This window comes from Drosophila busckii, unplaced genomic scaffold (assembly GCF_011750605.1).
Source record: "Drosophila busckii strain San Diego stock center, stock number 13000-0081.31 unplaced genomic scaffold, ASM1175060v1 hic_scaffold_57, whole genome shotgun sequence".
In the NCBI taxonomy this organism is placed as follows: domain Eukaryota; kingdom Metazoa; phylum Arthropoda; class Insecta; order Diptera; family Drosophilidae; genus Drosophila; species Drosophila busckii.
Genome location: NW_022872767.1, coordinates 76,423 through 91,714, shown reverse-complemented (window position 1 = coordinate 91,714; position 15,292 = coordinate 76,423). Strand labels below are relative to the sequence as shown.

General features: G+C 31.8%; 1 protein-coding gene across 1 annotated transcript in view; it reads right to left on the bottom strand.

Annotated features, from left to right (window-relative positions):
* LOC117134642 (discoidin domain-containing receptor 2) overlaps positions 1–15,292 on the bottom strand; it is an 87,119-nt gene that overhangs the window by 20,847 nt on the left and 50,980 nt on the right. Inside the window, exons 4-7 of the mRNA XM_033294867.1 lie at positions 5,260–5,491; positions 3,896–4,043; positions 2,379–2,558; positions 2,189–2,322 (exon numbers count right to left, since the gene is read on the bottom strand). Of these exons, the coding sequence (XP_033150758.1) occupies positions 2,189–2,322; positions 2,379–2,558; positions 3,896–4,043; positions 5,260–5,491 (694 nt within the window). The remainder of the gene's footprint in view (positions 1–2,188; positions 2,323–2,378; positions 2,559–3,895; positions 4,044–5,259; positions 5,492–15,292) is intronic.

Below are 15,292 nucleotides of genomic sequence, written 5' to 3'. Positions count from 1 at the left end.
TTTTAATGAGCAGCTTTTCCCCCCTACAAAAAAACTTCTTCCTTGTGGGTTGTGTGCGAGCTCAAATCAGAGCAGTTACTAAGATTGCTTAGACTGTTTTTGCGTGCTGCTGCTGCTGCTGCTACGTGTGGTCCTATTAATTAGTGGCTGGGCAGCAGCTTAGTGCCAACAGTTTGTTTGTGCCCATAAGTGGGCAACTTCCGGCAGACAGCTTAGTGAGCTGGCTAAAGTTCAGTTTGACAACAGTTTCGATAGCTTGGGATTAACAAAGTTGCTCGGCTCGGCTCAACTTATATATGCTAAATGAAAATCTATTACAAGCTGAAGCTAAAGATACACATGTGTTATATTCTGTTATAAGCTCAAGCGTAACATATTTTGAAGTATTAATTGAAAAGCAATTTATATTAATGCTGACAAATAAACTTGCAGCTTATCAAAAGAAATTTATTGGCAGCTTTAATTTTAAATAGCAAGCATCAGTAATAAATTTAGAAAATAAAGTATTCGTTTAACATGAACTATTAAAATTAAAATTGTTAAATTGCAATGAGCACAACTTATAAAATTAAATTAAATTAAACATCAAACTTATTTAATTTGAGATTTTTTCAGTTTACAAAATTCAAGAATTATTTTATATTATTTTGATTTACTTTAATTGTTAGAAAAGAAAATCCAATAAAAGCATTTTTAAAATTATTTTGTTTTACTTTAATTGTTAAAAAAGAAAATCCAATAAAATTATTTTAAATTATTTTGATTTATCCAATAAAAGCTTTTCATGTTCATAGTTGGAATATTTATATTTTTAGAAGCGCCAATAAAGAAAATAAGATTATCAATATAAATTTTAAAAAATTAAGCTATGCGATAGCTTCTATAATTTTAATAAAATTACTGAGTATAGATAAAATAGTTTTTATGAGTCTTGCTGCAGGTAGTTAAAATGGGACGAAGTCAAGATTTATCGCTAGATTTGCGAAAATTAATATTAAAATTATATTTAGAGAACCGACCTTTTCGCGAAATCGGAAGAATAATTGACGGATCTCACTCTAGTGTGCAAAGCGTAATAAAACAAGTGGACAAATGCGTCGGCAGCGACGGAATAGTTTCCAGCTTATGCTAATATTAACTTCAAATTTTGTAAGCTTCTATATAAATATTAAAGCTTTTCCAAAAACGAATGCTAATCTTAAATTTATAGTGTCTGCTATATTTTCTGTCTCTTTTATGCAAGTTCTAGTATTTTTCTATACTTTTTTTTGTGGCCAGCTGCACATTTAGAATATTTACAAATTTTATCGGTAAAATTCACTTTGATCTAGGCAAAGGGGCATGTTTAACTTTATCGCTAATTGCGGCTACACATGAAATTTCCAATTATAAGCAACTAAAGTAGTTGTAGCTCTGTCGTTATCTAAGTCGACATTTCTCCAACAATAAAAAAGGGCAAAATACCAGATTAATTTGACACAAATTTGACAAGCATTATAGGGCGACAAGCTCAGGCGTTGATGATAACATCAATATAGAGGGGAGTGAGAGATACAATAAAAAATTATTAAACTGTCGAACGATACTCGAGTCTGTCAACTAAAGAAAATAAAAAAAAAAAGAAATTTGTTGCCTTAATTAAAGTGAAGTTTTTACTTCAACTGCAAGTTTGTTATCAGTCAACAGTTGAGAATTAAAGAACTTAACACATTGCCACATAATTTGGGTCAATGGACTTGAAAATAATGCTGCATGTTCTGTATGCAGTTTTATGATCAGATTATTGAAGCTATTGGCATTCATATCAAAGTGGGGGTAAACAAAACTGCGGCCCAAACATTTTATGATTGTTTACATTCGATAAAGCGCAGAGAAATTGACTCCATAAGTGCCACCTGAGTCAGACAGACAGACAGACAGACAGACAGAGACGAGTGTGCGTTGCGGTTTGTTTAGGTTCGATTTCGTTCGAGTTTGTTTATAAAAAATAAAAATAAAAAGTGCGCGCTTGTAGTTTGTAATTTGTTGTTTTATTTTCTTTGGATTTTATTTTATTGTCTGTAGCTGTTTAGCATTTATTTGCTCAGTTGGCTGCCGCCAGTTTGTCTGGCTTGGTCTGCGCTTTTTACAATTTACAAACAAAAGGCGCAGCACACAGACATTTTGTTTACTTAATTATTCAACTCACCTGCACATCTTTGCTGAACATATTGTTGGTATGAATAATCACAGCGCTAAAGTTACGCACAGTTTCAAATTCGAATGTTAATTCCACTGGACGACCATATAAAGTATCATTACGCCAGCCAACCCATTCGTAGCCTTTAATTAAAGTTTAAACATTATATTTTGTTATAGTTATATGATAGTTATATTACCTTTGCCAAATCCATTGATATCCAAGCGAAAGTTATCCTTGCCACGTTGCCCATCCACCAACTGACCCAATCCATTTACAAATCGTTCATTCTCCTCAATGCCATCATAGGTCTTATCCGATAAATCAATTTCCATGCCACGTTGCACGCCCTTGGGCATGCTATAGGACACAATGCCCTCTGTAAATATAAATTTAATTGTAATTATAAACATATTTTATGATTTCATGCTAAGCCTTTATAAAAAGAAAATTTGCAATTGAAATATGCAACATGCAGCGCATAAAACTGCAAACTAACTTGGCTTGCATTTGGTTGCTGCTAAGCTAAAACAAAGTCATCATCAAAACCGGTTGCAGCTCTGATTGCCTGACTGCAATTGGGCTCCTAACTGAGTGCAGCTTGGAAGTGTTGGGTATATTTGATTTTAATGTTGCAAAGACTAATAAACTATAAAGACTATAATATATAACTAGAGCAAAAGTTATTCAACCTAGGCGCAAATTTATTTCTTCTTAGCAAGTTTCAAATACTGTTTTAGCAATTTCTTATACAATTCCAATATTTAATATTTCAACATTTAGCATATTTTTAATTGATGTCTAAATTAAAAAGAAATCGATGTACTATAATCTTGCCTTTAAATGTCGATAATAGTGTTTTGAATATTATTAATTTTAAAATTTATGATGATTTGCATTAAAATATTTCAAAAACTTGATTAATTAATATTAATTTAAAATTAATATTTGCATTATGGGAATTCAAAGGTAGAAAATAGTTTTTAATTCATTTTTATTTACTTAAAAGTTTAATTTATAAATTTATTATTTGCAGCATTTATCTTATTTTAGTTTGCCTAAGCTTTCAATCTTGCATCTCTATTAAATTGCCCAGTGTTAAAATATATCCAACATTCGTTTTGAAAGAATAATGGGAAACCCCAATCAGGTCTGGATTAGTGTTAATTATTAATAGTTAAAAAAAAATATTGACTAGTAATAAAAATAAGAGGCCTCTGTGTGATTAAGAAATAAAGTTTGTTGTAATCAGCACAGAGTACTGATTTTCAAGCCCGATTTCTATAACCTTTGAGGTTTACAAAAAAATTTTAACAATTTGAACATAAATTTCTAAGAGACGTCTTATTCTATTTTGAAAATTTCTTATAAGCTGTTTGTCAAAATACTTATGCTTAAAATCAAACAGTTCCAACCTGTCTTGAGCTTACAATTAGAGCTAACTGTCATAAATAAAAGTACATTGAATCTATTTCTTTCCATAGCATTGACAATTATTTGTCAAAATAAATATGCCGCGTAGTGTGAGTGTAAGCGAACTGTTTGGCTAACTGATGCCTTAGCTGGAAGTTTGGCCAGCAGCTGCAGGGGCATGAGACAAGTGCACGCGATGTGGTTTGATGATTTAGTGGGGAGGTGAGTGAGCGGTGTGAGCCGCTCACACTGTAATTCATGACTTTGGGGCAATGTGAACTCGAGAACTGGAGGCGAACTTACCTTCCCAGGCGCAGCCAACAATCTCGGCGCGCAGGCAGACGGTGCGATCGTATTGACTGTAGGGATAGATGCGAACCTTGGAAGCAAAGATGCTGGGATGCAGCAGATTCTCCACCTCGCTGTAGGTGTTTATATTGCCGGGAAGTATCTGCAAAGGCAACAGAAACATAAAACAAACGTTATTAATGCCAACCAACTAGCTGGAGCTGGAGCTGTAGCTGGACCAAAGTGTAGGTGTGAGCAAAAACAAAAGCGTTCAAATTGATTTTCTTGGGCATTGCACACAATAAATCGATGGAACGGGCTCGCTCGCTCTGCTGGGGACACCTACGCAGTCCACAATAATTTTCGCACGTAAATTGTGCAGCTCAAAGAGCTGTAGTTAAGTTTTTTTTGCTTGTTGTTGTTGCTTTTGTGGCTTGAGGTTATTGGCGATGCTTATCGCGAGCGCGTGATTAATGTGTGAATGCGCTTTGAGTGCGAAAGAGATAGCAAGCGGTAAAGTGTGTTCAGATAGAGATGGAAACGGGCTTCGTGTCCCGCGGGCTTGGCTTCAAATAAAATATCCCCAGGCCACGTGCTTTATAATAAAATCAAGATCTAACTTTTAACGTTTAAATCGATTGATAAAGTAAAAGCAACAAATTTAAAGAATTTAAAAAATTACTACAAATTTGAAGCGTTTCGTAAAGTATAAGAATAATTTTTATATAGTCATACAGTACAGTAATTTATTAAAAATTACATTACATTTACTGTAGAAAGAAAATAAAAAAAAAGTTGTGTCTAGTCAGATCGCTTGGGTGCTGGATCTTTGAAAATTTCATCCTATTGGATCTTCTTGTTCGACTTTTTGAGAAGAAAATGTTTAAATAATTATATAGTCGTACTGATTTAATTTTAATAAACATAAATAATAACTATATACGAACTCGTATTGTTAACTTTGAGGATAAAATAATAATAGTTTATGGCCTCATTGTTTAATTTATCCATCTCTATGACACTTTTTTCTAGGTAGACATTTAATAGAATATAATAATTATTTGAATATAATTAATTGAATTGATCAAAATGTTTGAAAATAGTTTAATATAAACTAATTGCAAGAACTGCAACTCTAAGTAAGCTTTATTTTTATATTTAAAACGTTGAGTTAAGTTGACTCTAAAATTGTTTCGACAGTGGATTTGATTTACTCGCAGACTAATTATTCTATAAAAATAACTTTACAACTTCGAACTACATATTTGTTTTTCAAGCGGTTCAGAAAAATGTATTAATTATTATTTTGCGTTCCAGTCTGAACCCTTGCCCATCTCTAGCGGTGAGTCCGTAGGTGTGTTGCTGGGTTGTAATCTTACCTCTTTGCCTTGAATGCTCTTCCAGCGCAGCCATTTCTCAAAGCCAGGTCGCCAATACTCCAGCACATAGGCTTCGGTATATTCCTGGCCCTGACCTTTGCCAAAGCGACCCTGAGTGCGAATCGCACTGACCAAATGCACCTGCAGCAGATCAATTTGTAGATATTCCTTCAAAGCACGTGAGACCATGTGCTTGGGACACCAAGCTCCTCCATTGTTATCCACTTTGAGTCTGCAATTAAAATGCAACAAATAAATTTATAAAAATTATTTTACTTTTGCTTTAAACTCTGTAAAATCAAGCTAAAATAACTTGAAATAAATTTATAATAATTCTTTAATTTATAACAAAATTCCAAAGCAATTAAAATAGTCATTGGTTTTATTTAATTTTTATGTTCATTTACATTGCTTTGTAATATTAATAACTAATTAATATACTTTTTGCTTTTCAGCTACAGATCACGCCCCTTGCTTGTTAATTGTCAGCCTCAACCTCTTTTTTCATATTGCTAGCGCTCTTGCAACATAAATTGTTAATTTTTTTTTGCTCGACCATTTGCTCATTTGCATCGGCGTTAATTATTTAATTAAATTTTACATGAGTTTCAGCTCTTTACTTTTTTTTTGCGCCAATTGTGCGCATGTAATTGAGCTGCGTGTCAAGTGCAACTGCTGTTTGTAATTAAATGTCGTTAACTCTGCCTGTTGGCGCACACAAGCGCCAATAAATAAAAACCAAAACCATTTGTGAAAAAATCACACACACGGCCCCAAAGGCAAACGCAAAACTGATTGGCACTTGTATGTAAATCTTTTGTGCAGCGCCCACTTTAATATAACGGTTAAAAAAAATGAACAACATTTACAAACGGTAACTAAAGTAACCGAAATCAACAACGCTTGATTAAATTGTTTGAGCTTTACATTGATTAAAAGGCAATTCAAATTCATTTTCAAATGCAGTTACAATTGTATTTTAATAGTAGAGTGGGTTTAAATAATTTTTTAATATATTTAATAAATTTTAATAAATATGTTAAGTACCTTAATCTTGAAATTTAAATTATTTGCATTTTACAAAGCTGATAAACACTTTAAATTAATTTATAATGCAACTTTAAATACATTTTTATAACAAAGCAAGCTTTACTTATTTAATTTGATAACAATTAATTATTAAGAAATATTTTCTTTATTTTTTTAATAGATCGGCAGTTTATATTTGATGTGCTTGCGCTTTGAAATATTTTATAGGATACTGAGCTTAAAAATATGTTTTTTGAAAAATTATTAAAATTAAATGAAAATAATTATTTTACTGACATTTTCTTATTAATCCTAAATTATTTTTGATTGACTCATACAAAAAATTTTTAACAGTAACAATGTTGTTGAAATTGTTTGATTTAAGCAATGATAAAAAACAATTTAAATTAACTTTGAAATGCAACTAAAATTTAATTTTTCAATAAAAAGTGCATAGATAAATAATTAAATAATTTTAGAAACATAAAATACATTTACTAAATATTTTTTCTTTGCTCATAACGCTAGTAAAATTAATAATGTTAACTGCATTTACCAAACACTTAACTCATCTTGTTAAGCTGCACACTTTTGCATTCTCACTTTTAGTTGTTAATAAAATCAAACTAAACTGCACACACTCGTTTATGAGTTCAATCAAAAGTTTTTGATACCATTTTGATGTGTCAAGGCGAAAATTTGCATACTTAATCATCATTGGCTTGACTGACTTTTCAACTTTTGCGTACTATTTTTGGCGCAACGGTTTGCGCTCAATTTATGAATAATTTTCATACAACAGCTGCGCCAGTTTTTGGCAGTTTTCACTTTCAATCTTCAAACAAACAAACTAGCAAAAAAAAAATGCAAAAATTCAACCACACGCTGCGCTTGTTGCAAAAGTTTCTTTTTTTTTCATTTTTGTGGCCATGGGAAAATGCAAAATTTAACTCAACTCAACTCAACTCGACACAACTCAACTCGAAACTCAAACGCTAACTTTTTGGTTTTCATTTTTGTTGTTATTGCAAACTGCAACTGCATTGCGACAATTTCTTTATAGATATGCACACTTAAACATACAAACTGTGGCAATTGCTGTGTGGCATACGTTATATGTTCATATTCATATTTTATCTAGTTTCTAGTTGGGCTAGCATTGGAACTAAACCGCACTTGGGTATTGGGGGAGCCAAACTGTAGTAAATCATGCAAGTTATTGACTCACATACAAAGTCATTTAAACAATTTGCACAGTTTTCTATGAAATAAAGTCATAAAGCGTTTGAGAATGGAACAGGGGGGGAGTGGTCGACAGCTTTCAGTTCTTCCCTCTTTTATTGCCTTTGGTTTAATATTATGATTGTTGGGGAGCTTAGCTCAACAAACAAACAATAAATAAATAATGAACACACATTTGTGTATTTGTGTATGTAAAATGTGAAATTTTGTTGCCTTGCTTAAGCACAAGACTTAAATTTCTATTGTATTAAAGTTTAGTATTGTTATTTAAGCTTCGTTCTCCATTGTGATTTAAGCACTTTGTAAATTTGTTGGTTTATTGAGCTACGGAGATAAGTAATTCGACTTTAAATTATATATATTTAAATACTAGTTAAATAAGCTACTTTAACGTATTTAAGCTTGATATTAAATGCCTTAAAATTTACTAGAGTAATATATGAGAAAATGTTAACAGCAGCTTATTAAATATTTGTAGCCTATTTGCATTTTAAATTACAAAGAAATGAAACTTATGATAACATAAGTTTAAATTTAAATTAATTAATTACTATCAATAATTTTAACATTATATTAAATTATTTTACTAACTAATTTAATATTTTACTACAAATAAAACAAAAAACTGCTTATGTTATTTTTTTTTTAGTATCTTTTTGATTTTTCATGATTATGATTTATTAAATATTTTATTTCATTTTTGATTTTTGATGATTATGATTTATTTATTAAATATTTTATTGCTTTTTATAATAAAAATGAAATTGAAATTGACTTAATAATTGCCTTTTAAGCAACAAATAGCATATGCGATTGAAAATAATAAATTATTTGAGTAGAAATTTAAATTTATTTTAACTTGAGCTTGAAATAAAGTCTGAAAGTCAATTTAAATGTAAGTGTTTGATGCAATTAATATTTAATATGCTTTTTTATTCAACAACAAATAATATTGTAAGGTAAAATTAACTTATTATATAAATAGTTAATAATTGAAAATAATTGAAAGCGCTTATGCTTGCGTATACGCAATAAAATACAAAAATAGAAATTTAAAAGGAAAACACTTGTGCACTTTAAACGCTTTTTTTTCAGCTTAACTCATTCAACTTTGTCTGGCTGTCTGTTCGTCGTTTAATCTTTGTGCATTCAAGTGAGTTATTACGCATAAATACGCTTGTGCTCAAGGACCCCCAACTGGAGCAGCTCATCAGCAATATGATGTGTATATTTTTCTACTGCTGCAGCAGCAGCAGCTCTAATCGCCAATTTAATATAAACTTTAGTTGCTAATTAACTGCTCCAAGCGCACAGTGGACGTATCAGAGCAGTTTGTTCTATGGAAATTGCAACAAATTTTCCGCATGGCAAGCGTTGCACAAACACATATGAACACACTATGCTGCTGCTGCCACAACGGAAACAAGCTAAAGAGCATAAGAGTGTAAAAGAGGCAGAGCGCGGGGATTTGTTGGAGTAAGCCTGCTTATATGCATATATCCACACCATGACCTACATTATGGCGCTGACTTCTATGGCGTTTTTTTTTCTATTTTTTTGTTTCATATTCACTGCCAGTGCATTTTTTTTCAACTGTGCCACATATTTTTTTTTTCCACTCGCTACTGCTGTGCGCCATTTTTTTCCGCTATTTACGTTAATCGCGGTTTACAGCACGCCGGGACAGCCTGCCATATGCAAAAACAAAATATAGGCAGAGCAGGAAGAAGTGCCCCAGCCAAGCTTTTCATATTGTTTACCCACTTGCTTTCCCATACGGCTGGGCCAACAACTTTGAGTTTTCCACATTAATATCAATTTTACTGTCATAAATCCAATGAGATGTGGCTGCTGCGGCTCGACGCGCTTCAGCGTCGTCTTCTATATTTTATTTTGTGCTACTTGCTTATAGAGAAATACATACATATTTTTTCTTTAATGGCTCTAGCCATGACTTTTGCTTTTGCATCTATAATTCGGTTTGACTTTCACATGCTCTCACTCAATCGGCATAAAATATTTAAACGATTGAGTTAATACCTAGAGCCTGTACAACTTTGCATATTCGCATGAAAATTTAATAGTTTAAATTCTAAAGAATTTTATATTTATCAATTAATTAATTTAATAAATTATTTGAATTTATTTAATAAAGTTAAAAATAGAAAATAATCGAAAATAATGAAAGGTTTACATTTTAATATTTTTTAAATTATGCTGTTAATTTTAAATTGTTTTGTTTTTTTTTAGTTGTAACCGTTAAAAATAAATAAATTTACATTAATTAGCAGCAATTTTTAATTTAATTAAATTTTATATATAATATTCCAATCACTTTATGCCATTGTATAAGCATCTCTTTTTTTTATATATAAATAAAAGATTTTTTAAATTGTTTTTAATTAGGCGTAATCGTAAAAAATAAATAAATTTTGCATTAATACGCAGCGATTATTAATTTATTTAAATTTAAATGTATATTATTCCAATCACTTTACGCTTTTGTATAAGCATTCTCTTTTTTTGCATTATAATATAAATATTTTAAAAATAAAATAATAAAAAGTTCTAATTAATTTTAAAATTATGTTTTATAGCTAATGAATTATATGCAGTTAAATGTTTTAAGACTGCTTAAAGTTGTAATCTAATATAAAATTTTTTGAAATACTCCTCGTAAATCTCGAGCTCTGTCTAGAGTCTCTTCAATTCGTTATGCATATTTCGTTTGCTTATCTTGTCTTGTATGACTGCACACACACAGTTATATACACACACAGACACAGCTGTTTATTACCGTTAACATATGGGTCACCTGGGATGGCACTTTAGCATCATTTGCATGACAAGGCTGCAAATGTTTTGCTCACTGCGCATTTAAATTGGGCAAATAATGGGCTCATAGCTCAGCGAGAGAGAGAGAGAGAGAGAGCGAATGCGAATGCTCCGCGCAAAAAGCCTTGAGAGTTCTCCTTATTCTTTGCTTTTGTGTTGATGGGTGGCTAAAAGCCTAGGCCGCCTTGACTGCGTTTATATAATGCATATACAGCTACGGGGAACTGGGAACTGGGACTTGAGCTGTTTTAAAGGTGAGCCGGCAGCTGCTCATCATTTTCGCCAAAACGAGAAATGCAGTCCAGTGAGCCCTTTAATTAGCTTCGTTTTTCGGGCCATCTCATTTACGGCTAACGAGCTCTTGCTGGATATTTGCAAACTTATATTTGCTGCTGCTGGCAGCCAGGGCAACGTCTTTGGGTATTTTTGCGCATAAAAGTATGCAACGGCGTAAGCCAGTTGGCAAATATGCCGTGCGAAAATTTCGAACGTTGAGAGCCAAAAGTATTTTTTCGGCTATGAGAACGTGTAAGCTGAGGTTTCGTTTTATAGCAAATTGTTGCATACTTTCGAGGCGCTCACACACACAGGCACATACGTGTAGTTGTTGTTGTTATTGTTGCTGCTGTTGCACATAGTTTGGCGCGTTATGGTCAGCAGCAGGAAATGGCACCTAGCCCTTTGCCTTTATTTAGGCGAAAAAGCTACTAAAAAATGCCATAAAAAGGCTGCAGCAGCATATCGCATAACTGCAGCCACACACACACACATACAGGCCAGGCCACAAAAACCCCAACACAACTAAGTGGCCGTAATGTTGCATTTTCACACACACACACTTAGTCAGAGTGTGTAACTAGGTCTTGTATTACTTTATGCTCGCTAGCATGCCAGGCATAGCCTGAAATTAGAGTTGCATACGCATATACACTTTATGCTTATATATATACATATAGCATTTTACACTAGGGTGTGTCAACAAAATTGTAATTGAAAAACAAATTCATAACATATTTACTAAAGCAACTAAAGCTCTAAAATGTAACTTGACTCTAAACAATTTAAAAACATAAATAAAATAATAATTATTTTATTTTTTGAAGCAAAAACTCAGTCACTTATTGTAAACATATAAACTAAATAAACTAATTACAGCTTAATAATTTTAGTTGCACAGCGAAAATAAAAAAGTTCATAGATAACACTTATGTTTAACACTCCCAATCTATAAGCTTAACAAATTTAAAAATTTAACTATAAACATATTTTTTGTAATCCTTTTCTTTTATCGTCGACTGTTCATAGTTGGCATTAAATAAATAAACAAAAATATTTAGTTTTACGCAAATAATGATCATCTAATATTTCTATAAAATTAATCAAATTTATTTTTAAAATATTACGTTCTATTTTATTTTTCTTTATAGCAATAATTTTTTTGAAATATAATTTTCAAATGCCTTGTTTACTAAGCTTGTCTAAATTATAGAGTTTTATTCATATATTTTAGAATTGTACATTTTGATTAAATTGACTTCCTATTACAGAATTGGAAATCTGAGTTAACAATAATATTCTGAATGAGCTCTGACTACACGCAAATTAAAATCAAATTATTTTTAAGTTTTATTATTTATTTTTTTTTTTTTTTTCAAATATAATGTGACTCAAATTTGTTCAACTACTACTGCTGAATTAATTACTATGAAGTTTGCCTTTATTTTTAAGTTTTAGTTTTTTCACATATCATGAGATTTTCAAGTTTGCTCAACTATTACTGCTGAATTAATTACTATGAATTTTATTCTGAATTAATTACTATGAATTTTATTCATATTGTAGTATTCTATTGTATTCTAGCTAAAAGCTTGACCCACCCTATTTGACACACACACACAAGCACGTAACTCTATGCGTTAGTAGGTGGCAAAGTTCTGCTCGTTTTTAATATAAATTCATGACGCTTTCACTTGTGTGCTTGTGGCCTTACACACATTTATTTAGATAATTACGAAAATATATATGCTGCTTGTTGTTGTTGTTGTTGTTGTTGCAAGGCATCATGTGGCACATATCATGTGGCTGGGAATGTATTGCAACCAGAGCCAGAGCCAGGCAATAAGTGTGCATATGTTAATCATAAATATTGCCAAATGTCCGGGCAAATAAATTTCCACTTTAATTTAGTTTTGACATTTGTGAGCACAAGTTATTGAAAAGCTTAAGGTTGCAATTACAATTAATAAGCGTATGCCAATTAATTATATGCAATTTAAGCAAATTAGTTAGATTAATAACGACTAAAGCTGAGTGTTATGTGCTTTAAACTCACATATCAAAAATAGTTAAATACATAAAAACTAACTTAACATAGAACACTAATTAAAAATTATTTAATTTGACTGCGCGTTATTTAAATATATTTTACTAATATTTTAAATACTTTTATAATATTTTTATACGTTGTTAGAAAATACCTAAAACAGTTTGATAATATTTTAAATATTTTATGAAGCATGAAATATTTGCAAACGAGATAATAAATATTTTTTACAGTAAATAATAAAAAACAAAACTTTTATATACATATATACATATATTTATTTTAAACTTAAAGCATTTTTATAATTTTCTTTTTTACCGATTCTTATAACTAAATTTTAAAATAGCTTGATCAAGTTTTAGTTAAAGTAAAGTTAAAGCCTGAATTCTAATTGTTAAAAATATATGCATTAATTTCGTAAAAAATTTTAACAATTATGAAATTGAATAAATTTGTTAGTACTTATGTTAGACTTAAAGTAATCAATTGGCAATTGAGCAACCTTAAGCCTTAGTAAGGATATCTCAGCCGCTTTGTCTTTGAAGCTCTCAATGGCATGTCAATGTTTTTAGCTGCTACATTTAATTTTTTTGTAATATATAAGCACGTGGCAAGACGCAATTAAAGACAGCTGGCGCTCATTTTGAGGCTAAAAATGAATTTGTTAAAGGCTTGGCAGCTGCCCCCACAGCTAAGCAAAATATTTTGGTAAAACGCGCAACAACAAAAAAAAAAAGGAAATATATGTGTGTGCAGAAAAAAAAAAGAAAAAAGAATTTAATTAAAAACTGTAGGAGAAGCTGAAGCTGTCAGCTATAGAAACAAAGAAGTCTGCCATTGTTATGCCAGCAGGCACGTAGGCTAAAGGGGTAGGCAAGGGGGTTACGCTGAGTAACGCCGACGTCTTTATGACAATCGTAAAAAATAATTTTTAGTAGCTAGCAGCGAGAGTCTTGGCAGTTTAATTGCATCAAGTGCTATTAAAAGCGACGCAAGCTCGACTTGAATTGGAAATGAAATGAAAAGTAAATATGTAAGACTTGAGCGCAAATCAAATTGCTGGCAGTCACCTGGCAGCAGAAGAAGAGGAAGACAACCCTTTTCATTATTTGTTAGCCTATTATTAGGCTGCTAGCAGCTTGGGCGCTCGAACATATGTGAGGCAGCTGTAAGCCGCTTAAGTTCTGCCTCACAACAATAGCAAAAGTTAAGTTGGCCAAGCAACGCAACCAACGCAAATCAGCTTAACTTTTTGCGCTATAAACTGAAACTGTAGCATCAAGCTTTAGCCCCAAAAATAGAAATCACAGCAAGCTTATTAAAAAATACGCACACACTCTCTCACTTTCTTTTGCATATGCAAATAAATAAAAGTTACAAGCACTCGAGTATAGCAGCCATAGCCTAGAGGCACTTTAGTCTCCTAGCATAAAAGGGTTGCCTTTTTTCTCGACTGTATGCGTAGCCAATTGGAACAGCTCTATAAAAACTTATGCAAATTAGTTTTAGGCTCCTATGCCTAAGATTTAAATATGTAATGATGTCAATTTTATTGAGCAATGCATTGTAACTAGTCAATGGGCTAGTCTATTATATGTAGTAAATTATATTTTGCTGCAAATTTAATCAATTTAAATGTTGCAGCATTCAAAGTAATTTAAGTTAGTACAGTAAAGTTTTTTATAAAAGCAAAAAAATAACAAAAAAAAAAATAACAAAACTATAAAACATTTGTTATAATTAAGCATAATAGTATTTAGCAAAACTAAGTAACACTTAACAACATAGTCAAAGGCCCCAGTCGCTATATAAAACATAAGCTAGATGTTAATTTTAATTAATAGTCCTAGCTGTATAAAATAATTAATAAAAAAATTAGTAAATCTGATATTGAAGTTTTTTACTATTAAAAATTTAATCAAGCTACTTAAATTTATTAAACGCAAATATAAATATAAAATTATTTTGCATTGCTCTAAAAACTGTTACTAAAGTTTTAAGTTCTAAAGGCTATTCAAAGCTTTTAAAAAGTTTAGACTGCGCCACAAAACGTTGCACTTAGCATTATCAGCTGTTTATAGTGAACAGCCACCAAATCGAAACTTGTGCTAATGCCAAAAGCATTAAGTACTAGGTTTAAAAAAAAATCTACTAAAACACAAGGCAAGTGCTAAAGGTAACACTTTCATTTGGCTTACACACTCGCTCGCTCTCGCTCACTCACACTCTCTCTCACTCTCGCACACATTAGAGACTTGCTTTGGCCTTTATACAATGCATAATAGCTTTTGTGTTATGCTTTTATGATTACAGTAAGAACAGCAAAGCAAACTGAAGAGCTGCAGCTGCAGACAGCAGCGCGACTGAGTGGGGGGGTCGGGGATTTGAACCCTTGCAAAAGGCGCAAATTGCACACATGAGACGCATGGACAACAGCCCAGCAGGCAGCAGCATAATAACAACAAAGCAGAAGAAGAAGCAGCACAGCAGAGACAAAGGCTATATACATATGGCTGCGCCTTTTATCGATTTCTTAACGTTGGCGCTAATGGTCGCTGCGCTGCTGCTGCTGCTGCTGACGTCGCCATTTTGCTTTTCGCTTCC